The sequence below is a fragment of the Buceros rhinoceros genome, unplaced genomic scaffold (genome assembly GCF_000710305.1).
Source record: "Buceros rhinoceros silvestris isolate BGI_N320 unplaced genomic scaffold, ASM71030v1 scaffold6350, whole genome shotgun sequence".
Taxonomy (NCBI): Eukaryota; Metazoa; Chordata; class Aves; order Bucerotiformes; family Bucerotidae; genus Buceros; species Buceros rhinoceros.
The window spans coordinates 62-22,381 of NW_010391180.1; the positions used below are offsets into that span (position 1 = coordinate 62).

The window sequence follows — 22,320 nt, forward strand, 5'->3', positions numbered from 1 at the left end:
ACAAAGTCTGCCACAAATGCAAAATAACGTCAGGTAACGTTATATGTGTACCTATCTAGCTGGACCTGAGCTCCTCTGAGGTAAGCTCGGCCTCCTCCTCCCCAGGCTCTTCCTGTTGGGAGAGATTTGCATCTGCGCTCCAGGGAACAGCTCTGGGCGATCAGGACAGGGAGTCCGAGCTGCATCAAAACCTTCCTTGGCAGCTGTGCGCCCCAGAGACGGAGCCGCTCGCTCAGTTGTACCTCATCAAAAGCAGCTCGTTGTTAATCAGTAAAACCCACTGAACATCTGCAGGGCCCCGATGGTCATGTCACCCCTGCCAAGGGAACAGCACAAGCGAGACAAGGTATGACGTGGGCTGCAGCATGGAGCAGCTTTGCTGCTGACATGAAGGATGGTTTAAGTGTTCCTGACACATTTGTCCCACATGCAGCAGGTCTTCTTGGGCTTGGTTTTAAACCTTTTTAGTATTGGAACTACCTGCTCAGCCCCAAACAGAGCCTCCCTGGAATGCCACTGGCGAGGTGGTGAAGGCGACAGAGATCCCAGCCCTGATTCACACCACGGGGAGCCGCCTGCCACATTTAACGAACTGGAACTGCTTCTGACAGATGTGAAGATGAAACTCAGCGCTGGAAGCACCCGGTGTCTTCCACACTTATTTCAGTCTTGAGAAATGATCAAGGAAAACCTACAGCTTGTGTTGCTAAGAAGCTGCCGCCATAACAAACCTTTTCATGCCTTTTCTGGCTCGTTGCTGCCTCCCTCAGCATCAAGGCTGGCTACAAGTTCACATGTGCGTCATTACAAAATGCTGCACTTCATTCATTTCCAGGGTCTCTCATCAGTTTTTGACCAATGAGAGAAACAGTCCTAAGTAAAGCATCAAATTTAATTTTTGAATCCAAATGCTAAACTGCTTCTCCTGTTTTTTCTCACAACATTGTCTGTGGTTTCTTATTCCTTAAACATCAGCATTTCCTTTGTTTTGGAGATTAGTCCTGTAGTCAAGAAATACAAGAAGCTGCTTGATTCGTACAAAACCAAATTTAGCTGAACTTTTCTGCAGAAATGCTCAGCGGTGGAACAGTTCATGGTATCCCGATCCCTTGGTTTCGGAGTTAACAGTCCACAGCACGCACTGCCTGGGAAGCGCAGGCTGACTCCAATTCTGGCCTGCTCTCTGGTAGCGGGAGGACTGGATGTATTAAATTCCACAAAACGGACAGAAAGCGAGCGCAGACCCATCCTCTGGCAGGGGCTGGACTGGAGCACTGTCATTAACACTGCTGTGCAAGCTGACCATAAACATGACAACGCACCAGTTTCAGCCAGTGCTGGGACACCCGGATTTCAGCAGTGTTATTGTGCATCATTATCTTAGACTGATTTAACGCACGTGCAAAGTTGGCACAGCCACCCAAAAAAGCAATCCTCGCCCCTTCCCTGTTCTCCTGCCTGGTGCTTCTTGTGTTATGCTGGCACGAGTTTCTGTGCGGCAGCCCAGTGTGCAGGATGTAGGAATGGATCCAGCTGGAGGAGGACAAACACGTTTCCTTCGGTGGGTTTTACCCCGAGTCAGTCCCCACCACCTCCACACCTAGATAACTAAGTTGTGCAAATAATTGCCAGCGCTACCTGGGCACCGCAAGGTGGGGAAGGGGAAAGCGCTTCAAGGAAATAGCAGAACAGTTTAATTTAGAGAGGAGTGCTTGCACATAGAACACCTCTGGCTTTAAACCCCCACCCGCTCTAGAGGAATGCGAAGTGGCACAAGCAAATCTGTGTTTCTCATCGCATTTATTATTGATCTGTGTCAAGCAGTATTTATAAACATCCATGATTAAAGGTCAACCACACAGTCCTCCGTTATTTAGTGTTAGTTTCAGAAGATGTTATAGTGTTTAATGTTTTGATTGAAAACAAAAGTTGGGCAAACAAAAGAAGCAGGGAGGCTGGGAAGGGAGAACACATAGAGATCTAGCACACGACAGCCAAAGTACTTCTTGCGTCCTTCCTGGCTGCTGGGGAATAGCTGGGGCCAAATAAAATTGGAGGGTGCGTTCTCCCAGAATGTTTCTGGCACTTTATTCTACTTATAACACAACATTAATGTTAGCGTTTGGCTAATGTGAGTATGTTCTCCTGGCGGAGTTTTTGAATGTGCATGAAAATGTTTTGAACTAAAATAAATGTAAAATCAGCTCCTGTAGAAAAACAAGGGAAAACCTTCCCTTTTCTACCTCCCCTGTTTATCAGGCATTCAGAGATAAGCAAGAATTGCAGAGAGAATTGTCCTTTCTTCCTTATGTGTTGGGACAATCTATTTCCTGGTCCTTTAGCTTTTCTATGTATGAATCTTGCAGATGTTTACAGCATATAGCCTAGCCAATTCTTGGAGGCACAACCAAAAAAAATACTTTGAAAAAGCACCAGCAGGCACATGGTAAGTACTTGTGGAAACGTATTCCACAAGTAGTGGACAAATGAGAGCTCTGGAAATAGAAAAAACTTACCAGAATACCACTCTCCCCCTCAAAAGTACCACCAACACACTCAGGCAGCAGTGGGATCACCATAGAGAGTGAAGAATCACCCTTTGAAGTTTGACTTCCTTTACTTGCAGGTGTAGGAGCAGGTTAGCTGCAAACACCAAAGCAGAAAATGCAATTCAGCATCTCCAAAAGATGGAGATAGCTTAACATCCTTAATGCCACATACCTGACCCTCCAACAAAGTCCCTGCAGCGAAGTTGCACATGGCAGCTGCCTGTTAGGTTGCTCACCAAGTTGGTTTAAACTCCTGAAGCGTATGTTCCAGTGACAGCTTCAGTCAATACTTTCAGCTAAGCTAGAACCTGCCTTGTAAAATGCCTTGTGAATCACAGTCCTCTACTCACCCCCCTCGCAGCAGCAGAGCTCTTCAACCTACAGATGCAGACAGCATTACCTGCCTGACCCCTCCCTTCCACCCCAGCTGGAATGAGCACAGAGCTCTTTCATGGGAGAACTGGAGCAGGATGTCTATGAGTTGGTTGGACATGCAGGGCAGGAATTCCTTCAACAACTGAATCTCCTTGCAGCAGTATTTCCTTGGATTCATGACTGTTTTCTGCTTCACCCACCAAAACCAGAAGTAACCTGGAGAGCGGGGCATGCATTAGTAGTCACTGATGCAAAAACTTGGTGTGCAGCAGAACCAACCTGCTGCCAGAGGGGAAGATGGAGCACCGAGACGTATTCACAGCAGTGTCTTCTGCTCACTGGTGCAGTGTAACGCTGTAAAAGACATCAGACACATCCCAGCCTGAACAGTAAAGCAGCAAGGAACACATTTTACCTTAACGTTATCCAGCAAATCTAACCCCCTCCCAAGCAGATTGGTTTCTGAGAAGATGGTGTCACTCAGTGAACTGCTAGCAGAACGGCTTCTTATCTAGTAAAAACTGAATGCTTATGGAAAGTCCTTCAGAACCTTTTAGACATTTATTTGAAGAGAAACTGTAACAAAATGCAGATGCTGCACTTTAACTACTCCAATAACTTCGTAAAGAACAGGGGTCATAAGAAAAACAGTAAAAGCTGTGCAGATCGCCATTCTGCGTCTCATCATCTGTTTGCATAGTAGCAGGGGTAGGCAATAAACTTCTTGTAGGTACAGGAGAAATACAGACCAAATGCTTCGTCCATCACCATAACTTAGACCTTACCAAACAGCTGATTGGGGTGTTACTGTAACACCCGCTTTCCAGGAAACACAGGTCTGTCAGCAGTACTTGCAGGCCATATTCAAAACCAGTAACAAATCCTGACTGTTACAAAGCGGAGCTTGCATTCACTGCTTCAAACTACATTTAGCGTCATCAGGACTACGTTTGTGCAAAATCAGCTTGTCACAAGGGCTGATACCAGGTACAAGGGTGTACCAAAAGAGCAAAACTGATGAAAACGTCCTAGACTACTGGTATGAGAAGAGGCAGGCAGAAGAGCTACCTTTCATTCCAGCCTGAGTACCGTACCCGAGTTCCCACGCTGCTCTTCCTTAGAGCTCTGACCAAAGGAACGAAAAGCCAAGTCCTTATTTTCTGGTGGGGGTGGCTGGTATGTGCATACGCGCACACACACGCACACACACACATTCAGCCTAGATCAACACAGGCCAGCCTGCACCCCGTGAGACCTGCAACACCTACAAGACCAGCCCGACTGCCTCCACAGGTAGCTCAAAAGCCTTACAGTCACCTTCCTGTGGATTACGGCAGTTTACTGGATCCAGGCTGGTTCTTCAGCTTCCAGAGACAGCCCACGTCAAACAGAATTCATGACCCTAGGCTCTGTATAAGCTCTGCAGGTAACACAGGTTTCTCCACTGCTCCTATAGACTTGGATCCAAGTGTCTGTATCTACCAGGAGCATGGAACTTCAGAAGCACTGACATCCCCCCGCCCCCGAGGCAATTCTAGAAGCGAGGGAAGAGTGGAGCTGAAAGAATTGACGCTGGCTGCGTTCTGGCATTCAGAAGGGACTGCCATGGAGATGAATCACATTTTATAGACAGTCTCCCCTAATTTTCTGCACAGACATTCCCGATATAGAACACTTGAACAAAACCACAACATGGCTAGAAAAATAACTCTTCCTTCCTAGCAGCAAGAAATCTATGTACATAGTCAACCTTTAAATCTCTCACGGAGCTAAATTGTTACGCTCCTCTCCTAATGCCAAACCCAGCAACCCGTAAATGCTCGGTCGCTGCTACATAAACGAAAGGTGTTCAGGCAAGATACAGAGCTCATACGTTAACAGCTTATAACACAACTTTTATTAGAAAAGTTATACATAACAGCATCAACTATTTTCAAGAATATTAACCTTGAAAAAGCAACAAAAACAGACTAAAAATGTGTAACAAGAAACTAATGACCCTTTCTATAATTAAACATTCAAGTTATCTACAATGTCTCTTTTTACAAAGGGGAAAATCATGGTTTTACAGGCACATCATGTTGAAAATAAAGCTGCAGTAACTTTATACAATTAACTTTTTCAAGGATTATTAAAACATGGTCATCATGTAGTCTCAGATTTTTTTATTAAACATTCACATAATTTTACAGTTGAGTATACACTGGAATTTCAGAGTCCCAAAATAATTTCACAAAGTGCCAACATTAAAACCAGAATCTTCTGTGTGAATAATTTTGCCCTAAAAAAAGTTAAGACAGGTTTCCATAATCCACATATTCACATAATTTCTGGTGCTACCCAATATGACAGCAAAGCTCCACTCTTTGTAAGTAAAATCAAATGGGACTTCTTTGCAAAATAGGTAAAATGTTCTGAACACAGGAGTGTGCATTATTGGAAAAATTCAGACTAAAACCATAAATAGATCCAAAGAGCCATTAATACACTACACGATTAAGTGGAACTGTGCCCATTTCTACTGTCTATCAGAGTTTGTTGCCCTTTCGGTACAGGTGGTACCTGAATTTATCATCTTTACAAGGGCAGTCTGTTCAATTTCTCTATTCTTATCTTCATATGCCTGCTTAATAAAAAACAGATAATTTACACTCTAGCAGTCTGTTTTTAAAAGTCTGGAGTTTATATACAGCTCTAACAAACCTAAAGCATTTTGATACCTTAAAGGTTTAAGTGAAATGACTAGAGTTTTATTTGATGCTTATTAACAGTAATTAGTCATTATCAGTAGTGGACCGTAATGAGGTGGTAAGTAAAAAGGAATGTTTGTCTAAAATGTGTAACACATGTTCCGTCCTTTCATGTATGCAACAGCATCGTGCAGAGGAAGTGCCTTCCACAGACACCTGTTTCCCCTTTGCATCAAGGGCTACAAAAAATCTGACTGCAAAAACGCAGTGACAAAGCAAGCTGACATGTCAGGCACTACCTTTCATATTGGCAGCTTTAAGAGACCCATGGTATGCACAAAGATCTAGAGAAGGGGAAAAAAACCCTACTACTATGAGGAGCAGCCCCAACATTTTAGACGAGTTTGGCAAAGTTTTTAATCAGACAACAGGTTGGCCATTCAGGTTTACGTGTACAGGTTAAAAATACCACTATTGAATCAACTAGTCAAATTATCGTAAGACACTTCATTGATACTCAACATTACATGCACCAATATTGCACACATCTGCTCTGAGCTGTTAAAACAATCTTCATCTGGGTCCTTGAGCTGTCTGGTTTCTGCAGCTGGAACTCAAGCCACCCACCCCAGCAGTTTCACTAAAAATTTAAGTGGCAAATTTCAAATACAAAACCCAAAATAACCCCCAAAGAAAACCAAGGACTTTATACAGACAATAAAATCTAAATTTTCTGCGGTGGTCTTGTGGGCCCTACAGATGGGGCAATACACGTACGCACTAGTGAAATGCACACTAGCTCTGCTGTATCTAACCATTCAAATAATGTGAAATCTGGGACCAGGGGTTGCGATGATGTCACTGTAAGGCTCCTCCTGTGTCAGCTCTATAGCTTGCTGTTTCTTAAGTACCAGGAAACTGTAGAATTTTGCAGCTGCTTGTTTTCTATTTGTATTTCTGCACAGCTCAAGCAAACTGATAGATTCCGCTCCAGTCTTAGCAAGAGCTCTCTGAAAAACACAAACACCAATAGCAGAAATTAAACAGAGAACTGCATACAAACAGAACATTCATTGGCAAGATCCCGTTTGGTGACAGCCCCCCAGGACACTGTGAGGGATTGGGAAGGATTTGATACTGAATGGGGACATTACACGTACATGAAAACTTCTCTACGGATCTTATCTGAATGAAACCAGGAAGGCTTCCCAAGAGATGTGTGAAAAATCTGATTAATTTATTTCAGAAACACTGTAGAATAGCACAAGATTTTCTTTCTGCACCAGTATCTATGCAGTCTTCTGACTACAGGACAAATATTTTTTATTAGAAATAAAAAAATCCTGGTTTATTTCTCAATAAAAATAACTCAGAAAATAATCATGATCAATTGTTCAAAACAATATTTCAAGAGTTAAAGTTATTTAAAAATACATTATTTTCACAAGATAAAAGCCTATTTCTAAAACTCCTGTTTTTCTGAAACTAAGTACCCAAAGACGCTTACAGTTTTTCCAAGTCTTGGCCAGAAGAGAAAAAAAAAAAACAAAAACGAAAAAAATCAGGAAAATACATCTGTTTGCTGGCTAGAACAACAAGTGACGTCTTCAATTTAAAACAGAACCGTCTGCTCTGGAATATCTACTAGATGAAAAGATATTAGGCTGGCCAAACTAAATTACTTTATATTAAACAGATCTTAACTTCGAATCTCATTACAGACTTAATGTTTCAGACATCCAGTGTGATGCCCTTTTGGATACTTGAAAGAACTGAAAAAAAAAAAAAAAGCTAGACATGGTCCAAAGAATTCTGAACTCTTTTCAGAAACTGTGATGAAACATTCGGAGCGGAAAACATTACACAACATTACCAACAAAACATCTGCGTAATTTAAAAATTACTTTTAAGTAACAGTTGTACTGGTTTGGGCTGGCACAGAGTTCATTTTCTCACAGCAGCTCATATGGTGCTATGTTTTAGATGGGAGAAAATGGTTTTGTTTTGGAGCAATTAGGCTGGAGGTGCACAAGAAGTTGGAAGGGGACACAGCTGGGAGAGCTGACCTGAAGTGGCCAAGGGGATATTCCGTACCATATGACGTCACACTCAACAATAAAAGCTGAGTCAAAGAAGAGGGATTATGGCATTTGTCTTCCCAGGTAACCATCACATGTAATGGAGCCCTGCTTTCTGGGAAAAGGCTAAACATTGGCAAGCAGAGAATGAATTCCTTATTTTGCTTTGCTTCTGTGCTCCACTTCAGCTTTACCTATTAAATTGACTTTATCTTAACCCACAAGTTTTCTCCCTTTTACTCTTCCAATCCTCTCCCTCACACACCAGTGAGCGAGTAGGTGTCTGGGGCTGAGCTGATTACCAGGGTTAAACTAGTGGAATTCTTGTAGTTGTGCAAAAGAACTAACTTAAATCACGTTAGTTGACAACATAATCTGAACTAAATTTAAATCTGTTTAAGTGTCATAAAGACTATTTTGGAGTTTAAGGTTTTGTTGTTTAGAGATGCAAGCAAGTAATTCTTGCGGTATCACTCTAGTGATATTTCCCAGAAACATAAAGCTTTTCCTTAAGAAACTTAATACAATAAAAACCCCCCCCTAAATCTCAGCTTACTGAAAACTCAGCAGCATTTCCCCCCCACCCCCTATACTAGGAATTCATAGATACAATAATGAAAATCAGCTTCTATCAGCAGCGATGGAACCTATCAGTTTCACAAAAAAGCAAGGATGACTTTGGAAAACAAAGAGCTTAGGGAGATGCAACTTCAGTGACAGAAGAATCTTAGGAGCTGCCAAAATGTTTAAGGGAACAAAGGGGTAGGAACCGCAAACTGAAAGGCGAAGGCAGTCTGAGAATTCATGAAGTACTCCTACAGAGACCCACATGCAAACGGACGGCAGTCCACGCTTCAGTTCAAGCGTATACTAGGGGTGTTCAATTATCTTATCAGCTCTTCAGTTCTAGCAAGCACGAATCCATCTTACAAAGGTAATCTGTCTGTGCAGACTGAAGCCACATGCTGAAAAGTAATGCTGTACCCCAGCCAAGGTCAGATCCCCACAGTTGTTACAGATTCACGTTATCATATCATGGAAGCTTTCAAAGTAGCCCAGCCAGGAGTAAACAACCTGTAAAATGGTTTTACCTCTAGACCTTCACAGGGTTTGCCTAGGGTCACAGACCACCAAAGTTAGAGGTGCTAAGGTTTCTTTAAAAACACGATCAAAACCAATTATTGTAAAACTTGAATTTTTGGGAGTCTTTTCTTGCACACCAAGTGTGGACATAAAGGCTGAAAAATACTTCAGCAATAAAATTTACTTCAAACTTCTTTGGAAAAAAATTACAATTATATTATGATTTGATCAACTGCAAGCATTTTTTCCCCACTAAGACAGAACTGATATTTTAAATCTTTAACATCTACTGCAAAAAAGCTCTTTAATCTTTTAACTCAGGACAAAACTAGACTCAAAAGCTACTTTAAGAGAAAACAAATTATCATGTATACCTGAAGTCCATGAAGCATTTGTTGAGTCCTCTTGTTCCATCTCCTTTCTTCTTGATCCTGATCACCCCCTGTGCCATCTTCCTCCTGCAAGCAGCCACAATTCATGCATTTACAAAACAATAATCTTCATCCACTGAATTATGAAATGAAACAGCTATTTCTAGATAACACTGCAGCTTTTTCTTTCATCAAAACAGAAGGTTTAGACGACTTGAACTACAAGATACATCTAGGAGAGGTAGGAAGTGGCATGGAGGAAGAAACACATGCCACTGAGTATACCTCAAAACGTTATGCTGCCTATTAGTAAAACAAAGAGATTCAGTCACGACAGCTGAATGAGAAGAGACACTTCAGACTAATCTCGGATTGCTAGTCCTGAACACTGTATCAACAATGCTTTTATTTTGCAAACATTAATAAACACAGACATGTTCTCATTTCACTGTGGAAACAGCACCATTGATAATGGGTTGTTGCTAAAAGCTGCGAAGGCCGACTGCAACAACCAGCTCCCCACGTCCTGTGAAGTGCTCGCCTACACAGAACAGTACTGGCTTATGGAACATGTGATACATGATTTTTAAGGAAAGAACTTCATTTCAAATCAGCAACTAAAAAAAAAATTGCCAAGAAAGCGACACATGCAAGCAGCATCTGCCTTGCTTCCAGTCTTAATCTCAAGCTGTGCAGAAAAACTGTTCGGCCAATTTTATTTATTTCTCAAAATTCAGTCAGCATGTATTTCTTCCTCTTCATTGTACTACTTGTAAAGTAACACTTCTCTGTATCTAGCCACATCCTGAAGTGGTCAAGCAGCTGGACTAGATGATTGCTGGAGGCCACTTCCAACTGAAAATATTCTATTCTAACAGCTTTTTACATTGTTTGGAAAATCATCTTGACTAAAGTAATGCACATTTCTTTGTACATGTGACTTGTTATAGAAGGAAATTTCACATCCAGATACAGTCTTTTTCCAACAATAAAATAGTTTTTTTAAAAAAATAATTTAATGTTATGCATTTTAGTTATACAATCAAAACAAACTTCATTAATACTTTTTATATCCACAGAAAATTAAATATTGTGGCTAAGAAACAACTTCAGTTATTTCAGGATGCGGACAGTTTTCTTATAAAAAAATATACTTTTACTAAGTAGCATGAACTATTTAAAATGAAATCATAAAATTAAGTTCAAAACGTGTTGTGTAAGGCATCACAAAAACATAAAGCAGTTTAATCCAACCACATGTGAGAACAGGATAACCCTCTAATTCAAAGCAGAAGGCATATGACATTTATAAAATGGAATAATATAAATAATACAAAATGGTCATAACGTAATTTCATAATCCCTATTTCCAAAGGTTATAATTTTCCAAGTAAGGACTGAAGATTTATTTCTTATGCCATTTAATGAATCCAAAGTCAAACAGTGCTGGGGATACTCTAACCCCTTCTACATAGAACTCTTACCTCCTCCTCTTCTTCCTCTTCCTTCTCTTTTTCCTTCTCCTTCTCCTTTTCTGGAAGAAGTTCTAGCTCTGGTATTAGCTGGCAGATGTTTTGGGGCTCCTCTGGGGGCATTTCTACAGGTGGTATTTCCAGCTGTTGTGATGGAGCATGCTTTAAGAGTACACAGTACAGTTAAACAACAGCATCATTTTATCAGGGCTTTTACAATAGAATCCTGATGCTACAAACGAGTTTCACAAAATCCAAGTCTCTAGATCTTAGCTGTTTGTCAGAATTTTCATTTTCTTAAAAATGAAAAGCCATTTGTTTTGTTATGTTTTGCTGTCCATACATGTATTCTTTAATCCTTTAGATTCTACTCAAACCAGAAATTAGGATACCACTATAAGGAAAAAGGATTTCCAATAACTTCACTTAGTCTGCCACCCAAACTACCGATCTTATTTCTTGGACCAGCGCAGGCAACTTAAATCCCATGTAACCAGATGCAGGGCTACATGAACACACTTTAACTCACTGGAACAAGTCATCTTCGAAACATAAAATTGTTGTTCTTGCAACAAGCATGAAGTCATTGAACTGTCGGTACTTTTTAAAGTTTCAAAAAATATTATAGACTTTGGTGCTCAAGTCACTCTCAGAAGATACATATATCAAGACAAAAATCCAGAAAAGCAGTTTAGCAGGGATTACGTAGTCGATCTTAATAAAATATACAGTATTCTCCCCCTGAATCGATACACAGTTAAATGTGTGCCAGTGAAGTTACCTTGACACCCAAAACTGTTTCTACACATACCCTAAACCAGCTCAAAATAACTTCTCTTTTAAAGTCATACAGCAGGTATTGGATATTGCTACAGGTATGTTAGCAGAGGCCTGATCCGGTTGGCGTGATCAAACAATTCCCACCACACACCAACAGCACTGACTTCAGCACAAACAGTCAATGCCAATTTCACCCAACGACATAGCCAAGAGAAGCAGCTGCTACTCTTAATAAGATAATGTAACATCTAACAGTCTCATCCTACAGCGAACATGTTAGCCAAGAAACATGTGAAAAGTGGAGTTTAAAATTGCACAAATATGAGAAGAACAGCATAAACCATGACTGTTCTCACCAGGAAAGCACTGAGAAAAAGAATACACCTTCCATTTTGCCCATTTCCTCTCCCCTTCGCAAACACGATTTCCTTTCACACTGCATCACAGCTTTTACAGAAGAGGTAGATAAAAACTAGTTTCCAAGCCTACTCGTAACTCAACTAGGAAACCATTCCTGAATATCCAAGTTTTTATTTGAACCCTTAACCCTGGAATACTAGGACTATCTTAAAAAGAAAGCTTGTGCAGCTAGCACAATCCTTTCTTCGTCAGCAAAAGTCGTTCACGTACCCTTGCCAAGCAGAACTCTATAGCTTTGCAAGCTATATGCTTTGCTGCTTGAAGACTTTTTCTGGAGTAAACAGTGCCACTTCTTTATCCTACCTGCATTTTAAACGCGTCAGTAAGCTTCCCACTTAAGAGAAACAACATAAAGCCTATGCAGGGACAAAGTCTGTAATACTACTCCAGCATACGTCACACCACCACAGAAAGCCAGTGCCTCAAATCTATGTCACTTCCTGGTCCAAGACACTACCCACATATTCTCAAAAAGAAAAAAAAAAAAAATTTAGAGTTCTTACTCACAGGTAACACTGGCTCTGGTTCTACTTGCTGCAGTTTGCGTTTAACACCTGTCTGAGGTGGTGGGGGTGGCATAACAGATTCATCCAGGTTGGTTCTGCTGCCTTCCATCATCGATTCTTGTAAACGACTTGGTTCTTCCAGAATTGGTTCATCTATATTCCCACAACAAACCCAGGTTCAGATAATTTAGTACAATCTCAAATTACATTACTAAATCCAATCTGCTACTATTTTAGAATTGAGCACTCTTAACAGCCTGCGCAGCTTTTGCTGTGACTTAAATAGAACTGGTACAGATGTGCATAAACTCCATCCAATACCTATTTAATCCACTGGATCAAACCGAATGTCTTAAGTGACTTCTAGGAAAAGCAGCTATTTTAAGTCACAGACTAAATATCAAACTAAACAACCATTACAAAGCTCTTTGCTTCATTCATAATCTTTGGTGACAATATAAAGCACAAACCAAAGAGAAAAAAAAGCTCTGAGAGAAAGCAGAGCATCTTTGACAAGACACAAACCAATGACATCTCGCTGCTGCTGCTGCTGTTGTGGCTGCTCCTCTCTGGGAACCTCTGGGTTTTCAAAGTCCTTAAGGAACTCATCAAGGTTGTCAGCTTCTCCACCTTTCCTCCTCTTTCTCAGGTCTTCTGGTACCAGGGGCGTAAGACAACGAGTAAAGAGCTACAGGGGAAAGGTTACATTATTCACTATTGTAGTTCTCGGTGTCCTTTATTTCATTTCAGATCATGTAATTATGGGCCATCTTCCTTTCCCAGTTTTGAAGCTCCTCTCCAACAATAACATTAAAAAAATTGATTTATAACTTTAACTGTTAAATATTTTAGGCATTGGAGTTAGCTGTTTAAATGTTTTTTTTTTTAAATTATGAATACTGCTGTAAGTATATCATTATGCTGAATACACTATATATGAGGCACAAGCCAGACTATTTAGAAATGAACCTGCACAAAAACATTACCTTCAGTAGCCTGTTATTCCACAAAGGCTGCGCAGGCAGAGAGAAAAGCTTTTCAACTCCACCTGTTTCTTTCCACATCATCAGTTTCTTAGTAGGAGGTGCCAAATCCAAAGTAGTAACAATATCAGAGTAGTCACTTAATTGTGCCCGAATAGTCTTGCTATCCAGTTCTTTCACACTGTCCACAATCAGCTTTCTCTTCCTCTTTGCTTTGGTTTCCTTGACTGTTGAGATTTTTAGCAAATAATGAAGGTTAGCTCAAACACATACTACACTGTGGAAAAATCCTGCAGGTCTTACAGGTCTTATTTGCCCATGTATAAAGCTGCATCAAGACTCTTAAGGCAACATTAGCTTTGGGAGAAGGAATGAAAAGCTACAAGCACTATGAAAGGTCAAACGCTATGAATGCTGTCCCATAACCTACAAATTCTTCTGTGTATACCCACAGTTCTACTGAATCTACCTAAGCCTCAACATCCTCAGCTGCACGTGCCTCCCCTCCTCAAGGCTTGCTTGTCAGTCTGGTGTTCTTCAGGAGCAAACCCCAGAGATGTAAGGTCCTTCTGACCAAAGAGTCAGAACACCACGCCAAGTTTTTCCCCGAAGACCTGTTTGAGTCTTGGTAGTGTTCATGCGGGTGGTCATCTTACCTGTACCTCTCATCCTGCTCTAGAATGACTTTACTGTAAATTGCTTACAGCCAGCTCTGCAGCAGACCCTGAAGCTCTGGCAAACGCTGTCTTTGTTGCTCCCAGCTGATAAGCTAGGACCTCTGTTGCTAGCTTGCCACCAGAGGGCAGCGCTATGGCTTTTTAATTGGCCAAGCAGTAAGTCAGGGCCTGAAGTTCAGTCTGAAAACACAGGACAAACTACATGTTTTCCAGGTAGTTTTTTTAATAAAGCAGGGATCTGTTTATAATGAGCCACATATATAATACCAGTTAAATTACAAAAGTGTCTTGCATTAGAAAAGACAACAAAGAATTTCATTATTTAGTGGAACTTCAAATACAAAAGCGCATCTCGCAAATTCAGCAATTCCTTAAAGCTATTAATCGCTAGAAGAGCACTCATTCTCTGTGAACAGTCACTCCTGGCCATCAAAGACAGCATATCAAGAACTGTGCTGCACTACAGATACTGTATTAGAACAAAAGATACGATGAGTTCTATTCCAACTCGTTGTATTTTAACTGCCATGTTTATCAACAGCTGCATGTATCACGCCATACATAATCACTGCAGAAATGACAAACTAGTTTCCTCCAAGACCATCAATGTCAGATACCTACCTGGGAAGCACTGGAAGGCTGCTGCTAGAATAACAGTAATTCAGCACTTGGTTCCTGGTCTGTCTTCCAAGTGAGAAGTAGAGCCAGCAGCAGTGCTAGACATTCAATTACAGTCCACTGAGCTACGGTGGTCTCTGATGACAAATAACCAAATAGCTTACTCACCGGTTATGTCAATAGGCTCCAGAGCAAAAGCTTCCTCCTCATTGGGAACAAGTGTTGTCTGATCAGTCATAGTTGGTAACGGTTCAACTGGATCTACTGAGTCTGGGCTGTCTGGTCCGCCCACTGCCAATTAGAACAAGTATCTTGCACCATGTCACAACATTAGGAAACTTTGCTATCTTTCCCATGCCCTCCTCCACACCTTGAAGTGCTCTACCACATTTCATACTTTCAAGCTTAACAAGCTTTTAAAGGAATTAATAATCCCAATTCAACAGTGAAAACCAGGTAATTCTAGATTTAGCCCCAGATGATACTCACTTGATACGTTATCATCATCATCCATGTCATCGTGGGGAGGTTGCTCTGGCATCATTACTCCACTTTCTGAGAGTGCAGGTGGATCATCGAAAATACCACCATCATTATTACTGAGAAGCTTGTCATCTGAACCATGTGAAAGAAGTATAGACGAATTTATGACACAGACAAAGATAGTACAAATTTTAGAGAAATCTATACTTTCAATGCTGACACAAAAGCAACTACAAGTGCTTTTAAGGCGCATTTCAGCTCAAATTTTGACCTTACAGATAACTTATTACAATACACTTGCCACATATTTGCATCTCACTAGGTTCCTTAGTACTTCTCGATGAAGCACTCCATACAATTCTCAACATAGTAATTAAGCCCTTGGAAGGAGTCAAAGAACAAGAAGAGTTGCATACTGATTTTTCTCTAAAGAACATTACATACAGAATGGAAAAACACTCTGGATGATTTAATTTTATTTCATTTGAAATATGCCAACACTGAACAGGCTACGCATCATCTATAGTGCTGTAGCACTTGAAAACCAGAATTCCACTGCTGAAGGCATAACAGAGAGGGACCTTGGCAACAAAAGAAACAACCACCCCTGTTCTCCACCAGAACTAATTACTGAGGCAAAAGGTAAGACAGAAGAAAAACAAATTTCTCAAACATACCCAATATTCCACCATCATTTCCTTCTCCAAAATTATCATCTTTGTATTGATCTTCATATTCCAGGTGATTAGATTTCTCATTGAGGTGACTAGTGCTCTGTTCAGGTTCCAGTAGGATATTGGAACCACTGGTGCTCACTAGCATGTCATCCTCAAATGCACTACCTTCTCTCATCATCTCACGATCATCCATCCCAAAGTCACCTGCAAGAGTGCAGTATCGCTGCTATAAACGCCAAAGAACCAAGATGCAAGACACCTAGCTAATCAATCAGCAAAGGCCCAAATGCAAGACCAACCTTCAAGGTACCTTAATCGCAGAGTTAATGACAAGATGTAAAGAATTACACCCAGCAATACCACAGTGAAAATACTGTCTAAGCAACAATAAAAATAACCATCTCTTCTTCAAAGCACTTTATTATACTTATTTACATTGATTTTAGCAAGATCCTACTAAATTTTACCTGCACCAAAGCCAATGGATTCCAGGGAATTAAAAAAAAGTTGTACCTTTTGCCTTGAGTTTGGGCTTCAGGTACAGAGAGCAAACCAATACCAAATCAACGCCACCATCAACACTTAGATCACGCTTTCAGAAAGACCACTAAATTACAGATTACATTATTGTATTCTCGAACATCTGATCTAATTCATTTTGTACTTAGAGGGAATTCTGTAATAATTGTAAAGTTACGGATTTGCAGTAACTGAAACTAGCTTTGTAACACATAGTAACAGGCAAGATTTTTACCGAAGTCATTATCCTGGAGGATACTGATGTTGCCTACTTCTTCTCTCATTGTAATTTCTTCCACTCTGCTTTGGTTCAAACTGAACTGCTGGGCCACATCAATATCACTTAAGCAAACAGAAGGCAACTATTAAAAATCTCCATTTAAAATAAAAATTAACAACAGATAAAGCCTGCTTAGATAAATGTGAAATTAGTTCCTAAAAAGTACACTATACCCTTAAGTCAATTAATGAAAAAGCTGATGGTGAATACAGAATAGACAACGCTAAACAGTAAGACCATTCATAGTTAAAACACCACCCTAATTGCGTTACCTTCTGGGAAAACCATCAGTAACCTCTCCTACTCTTTGCTGTGTTGGGCCGAATTAATTTTAAAGGCCCAACTTTAAAGGCTGAATTAAGCAGCATGAGAAGACTTCCCCCCCTTCAACTTCAAAAGCTATTAGTGTAATTTATCAAAAAGTTTATCTAGTAACGGTACCAAGTGAACACTCTTTGTGGAGCATTAAGGTATATTTCTAGAAGAACACAGAATTTTTAATGCAGTTTCAAATTAGTATATACTCAAATTCGAATATAAACTAAATAGAACTCTGAGTAAAGCAAACTATCTCAGGAATTCTATTATGAATAATCCAAAAGGATCAATTTTTTTAAAGTTCATTAACTATTCAAGTTCTTATTATGATTATAAGTAACCCCTTAGTATTAAAAAGCTTCAAGAATTAAAAGTGCCATTACAGAAGGTGAACAAAGACATTTCCATAAAACTAATCTTGTCTAACCTGAGGACATACGCGATGTAGAGTGCCTTGCACAGAAGAAAAAAAGAAAACGGTAACACATATCTGAGCTTTTCAAAAGTTTCTGTATGGACAGCTGTAACTTCGGCTAAAATTACATGCTACTCAACTTCAAACCAATATGGCAACAATTGTGTCCTTGCTCGGTATATTAAAAGACTTAAGAATACAAGATACCTACAGACTTTAATTCTTCAATGAGTTTGCTGTTCAAAACCAGGTTCTCCTCAACTAAAACCAAATATCATTTGCAAGGAAATAAAAAAGCCAAACCAGGCTTACTCTAGATCAGGAAGTGGTTGGTCAAAATCATGAAATTCCTCAGGTAAGGTAATAGCATTGTAAGCAGCCTCTCTGTTTTCCTCCGGCAAATCGACAACCCCTGCAGAGAAGAACACTCAGACATGAGTTCCCATTCCTTACAAGGTCAGCATTTTCCCCTGTGCCTTCAGCATTATTCTCTCTGCAGAACTTCTTGTCTTAAACTTGCTGAATTGAACCGGTGCTAGACACATATGAAGAAACCTTAGATAATGTCAGTATTGAGGTCCAGCCTAAATTCACAATCTATATCCTCAAGCCCTTGTCCTGTTTCCTATAACCCTGGAAGTCTCAAACCACTCAATGTTTGTGTAGCACAATGCAGAGCTAGTTAGTCCTATATTTTGGTTTGGGTAAAACAGTGGCAACACAGCAGCCTGGTTTGAGTAAAGAAGTGGCAACACAGTATGACTACTCGGCTACTGGTCATTTAGTCAGCTCAATTGGCTCTGGAAGTCCAGTGCAGCACTGACAACATTTGGGCCACAGAGAATCTTAGGCTTCTGCATTTACAAGAGCTGGATTATCTAAACCACGTACATACCTTTTCTCATCCTCCTGAGATGCTTAATCTGCTATTCAGTAGGCATTCTCAGAGCATGGCTATCAGACTAGGCATCTCACAGAAAAAAAGTCAGTAGTTGGTGCCTCTTTTTAATTCAAAGGCTCAGGTCTCTTGAAAAATGCATGGGAAATGCAGGTTCAATTCCTTCTGTAACTCGCAGGAGATATGAGCTTTATGTTCTGCCTTCTGACCCACACACAGGCAATTCTGAGGTATAGATACTTCAGAAAGACTCTGCCCACTGTGTTCCCCTCTGCAATGGATAATCAAAGAACCACTGTCCAGAGAGACCAGGAAGAAGCATGAGTATGTAGTTTACTAGTCTTCGCTAGCCTTTTTCAGACTTGTCACAGAAGGTAAAAACCATGTAGCATATTTCCATTTAACATCATACACCAACAAGAGCCAAAATCCTAATTGAAATTTTACTGCATCAGCACTAACAGAAAAAGCTTTCATTCAGAATGCAATTAGAAGATGTTTTTCAGCATACAACTCTGTCACACACCCAGTCTGAAGCTGCACTGAAGAAAATAACTTCCCCTTTAGTCCTGTATAACTTCATGTAATTCTTCTACAGAAGCAGGACGGTAGACTTGTATACCTTCATTATATAACAACGTAACTTCTCAGAGTGCTTAGAGAAAGACAGATACCTGGACGAAAAGCCATCTTAATCTTAATGAAAGCCTCATTACAGTCTGCAAGAAGGTATTTTGCTTTCCTGTGGTAGATTCTAACAACGCCTAGTAAGAGATGTCCTGAGGTTCGAAGTGCCATCTTCACCTAAAAACATATTGCACAAACAGTGAATCAAATGTAGCCTTACTTTTTTTCTTTAATAAAATTTCAGTCAGCGTTCCATGAGTTTTTCAATAACATCCAATATCCAAAGCAAGCATAAAAATCAGCAGAAAACTGAAGACAGAAAGAATGCAAAGTCTACAGCTCGAGAAGATACTCTACGTATTATTTATGGATGACCTGGGAAATATTGGCAAATTGGTAGCAGCTCACTCCACGAATTCCCAAACACTGTCCTTTCTAGTTAAAGAAGAGAAAAAAAAAAAAGATGACAAGACAAAAATCTGTTTTACCACACCGTTTTTGGACGTCTTTGTTAATTTAATTTTGAAAAAAGTAGGAAAAAAAGTAAGAAATTTGGACAGCCATAAATACCATTTGGTTAAGTACAATTTAGTTACAAATCGTTACTTGTTACCTCTTCATCTTCTGTTCTGCAGTTAGGGAGAAAATCAGAGAGAAATAGTGGAGTATGTGGGGCATTCATAAACAAGCACTGCCATATTAAAATAAGTTTAAGCTCCTTTCCTCTTTAACCTCACTGCTTTACTATGTAATCAAGTATCTGCTGGGGGAACAGAAAAATGATACGAAAAAAATTCCAGGGAAGGACTCTTCGTAAGTATTTCAGTCTGAAAGAGCACGAGACTTGTCTTGAAGGGTACATCGAATAATTATCTCCTAGAAAGATTAAGCTATACAGGGTTTAACCTCAAACTCTAGTAATTAAAACTTTTTATTGCAGACTGTCTTTCTAATATTCCAGCTATTATGATGAAAGTGGTACACAAACTTAAATATATGAAAGAGTGCCTATCAACTTCTCCTTTTTCTAAAAGGATGCTGCAGCTCACTAGTGGGTTCATGAACATTATCATCTCCTTTCTAAATCTAATCCAGAGCTGACACTGAAGAAAATCACTGTTCCGGATTACTAAATATCTCCACGATTGTACTACACATTTTTTGCTTACATCTAGCAAAATCCAGGATAGCATTATAGAAACACTATTATATTTATATCGAGAAAAAGAAAAGATAAAAATGTTTTAACTGTTTTTCAAATAGTTGCTTTTCTTATAAGACTTCCAGACAGCTGTTAAGTGACAAAATTCTCAATCACATCAGTCCACTAGTTCTTAGATGGGAAGTTTAATTTGTATGAGTAGTAGAGGGGAAAAAAAGCCCCCACATTTGAAAAGCCAAGTTTCTTAAAATTTCCTCTGGTTTCACAACAGCCATCCAGAAGCATTATGTTGTTTCAGTTTTGTTGCTATCCATTCGCTCCCAGAAAACCAGAGACTAAGAGCCTCAAAAGCAAGACTTTCACACTACAGTGTAGTATTTTTACTATACCTTATAAACCTATCCTCATGTAATCAGTAACATTACAAGCTACCATGATACTTCAGATCTTTCTGCTGCAGCTAAGCAGAAACATGCTTTGAACTCAGGTCACAAGCATAAATAACAATATCTTAAGTATTATTTCTACAGCTCTCAGTAACAACTCAAAGCACTCAAAGACTGTGATCATAAGGCCTTTAACAGTTACATCTTAGAAAGCCCAGGCTTTCCTCTCTTACATACATCTGCTTCCAAAAGATACATGATACACCAAGACCAGTCCTCTATTTATACAGAGCAAAACATTTTGTAACTAAATTGCATGATACTTTAGCATTAGAAAATTGACAAGAAAATACTCTTCAGAATCAGTCAAGAGTATTCCATATCTGAACAGACCTTTTCAAAATATCAACACTAAGAATTTTGTTTCAAGTGACCCAAATGGTAACTACCACCTGTAGACACAACGCCTTTCCACTACAAAATAGCATTACATCAGTGTAAAATAGATACCTTTGGTGAAATGATACTCTCCACGCTGCTCTCCAGATTACATTCAAAAACATGGGCTTTGGTTAGCTTCTTATCCCAGTGGGCCGCCAGCCAGATTTTGGCCAACGGCCCACGTTTGCTCAGGACAAAGTGGGCATAGAACATGGTCCTAGATGTCTAAAACAAAAGTGCAAACCTGTAGAGAGAAAGGAAAAAAAAAATTCTAGAAAAAAATTAAATGTATGAGGAACATCCTTGTAAACACACCCCTTATCCACAGTAAGCAAAGCACTTGTTTGCTTTTCAATCATTAAGGTCAGACCATTTGAATAAAATATTTAAGAAGCCAACACTTCCAAGTGGTGATCATGTAATGGCATATATATTTATGGCAGAGGAAATATAAAGCAGGAAGAACAACAACCAATGATCATTACATTTACATAACTTAAAAATCTTTACCATCCCACAAGAAAAAATGAATATATTGTATATATTGAACTTTGTGGTAACGATACCAAACTCATATAATGCAAATAAACAGGTCTCGGTTTTCAGTCCACAGTAGTTTTCTACCACTTCCATTTCTTTCTACTCTTAATTTAGTAGCTACTAGTATACTATACCAGTACATGTTCCACACTGTTTCAGTAAAACAGCATTATAAAATACATAGTTCTGAACTTTCTGGACTTCACCATACCTGCTTAAACAGGAACTACAATTACATTGTCATTTCTGTACAGCCTGCTCTCCATAATCCTCTTACTAATGCTTTGTATTTTTTTATTCAAGTGTTGATAAAAATGGTAAGAAAACTGACTGCATTATTCTGAACTTCCTGAAGATTTCATTTTCTTCTCATTCACCAGAAACGGACTTCCTTTTATCTACTTATCTAGTAACTAACTTCTTATGGCTGATAAAATGCCAACCCATCAAACCATAGGGAAGCAAATCAGCATGAAGTCTTTATGGTTTACACATGCCAGCTTCAAGCATGATGTAAGGGTATGATTCAGTTCAACTACAAGTTGCGAAAACAAAAAATTTGCTTTAAAGAAGTGGAAGATTCTCCACAAACAGCTCTTCCTCCAGCAATATCTGTAACTAGGGAAGAAGAAACAAAAAGAACAGGAGAGACACAATAAGTGCATTTCAGTTTTCACCTCCTCCAGGCCTACAGAACTGCCAGAGGAAGCACAGCAACCTAACAGTAAAAGCAGGGCAGTTAAATCTGGGCAGAGCCCAGAGCAGGAGCATCAGTTCCTAGCCATAGAAAAACCCACCCTGTGTTTCCTAAATACATGCCAACACAACTTATAAGCAAATAAGGAACCAAGGAAACACAAAGGACTGGCAAACACAACAGCCAGAGAGAGATTCTCAGGCAGCAAATTCCTAAATCGTAACAATTAAATTGCAGGTAAACAAAACAAGTTTTGAAACATCTAGGGTAGAGCT

At 39.7% G+C, this 22,320-nt stretch overlaps 1 protein-coding gene across 1 annotated transcript; it reads right to left on the reverse strand.

The window, feature by feature from the left end:
• Positions 1–4,798: 4,798 nt before the first annotated feature.
• On the reverse strand, positions 4,799–21,056 carry RAD21 (RAD21 homolog (S. pombe)). Its single transcript, XM_010140482.1, has 13 exons — positions 20,878–21,056; positions 18,867–18,996; positions 17,607–17,706; positions 16,517–16,623; positions 15,763–15,966; positions 15,092–15,217; positions 14,771–14,893; positions 13,311–13,534; positions 12,850–13,012; positions 12,326–12,477; positions 10,631–10,780; positions 9,150–9,233; positions 4,799–6,624 (listed from the first exon to the last, which is right to left on the reverse strand). Exons 1-13 carry the CDS (start codon positions 21,019–21,021, stop codon positions 6,433–6,435), a joined length of 1,899 nt encoding a protein of 632 aa, XP_010138784.1. The 5' UTR covers positions 21,022–21,056; the 3' UTR covers positions 4,799–6,432.
• Between the last annotated feature and the right edge of the window lie 1,264 nt (positions 21,057–22,320).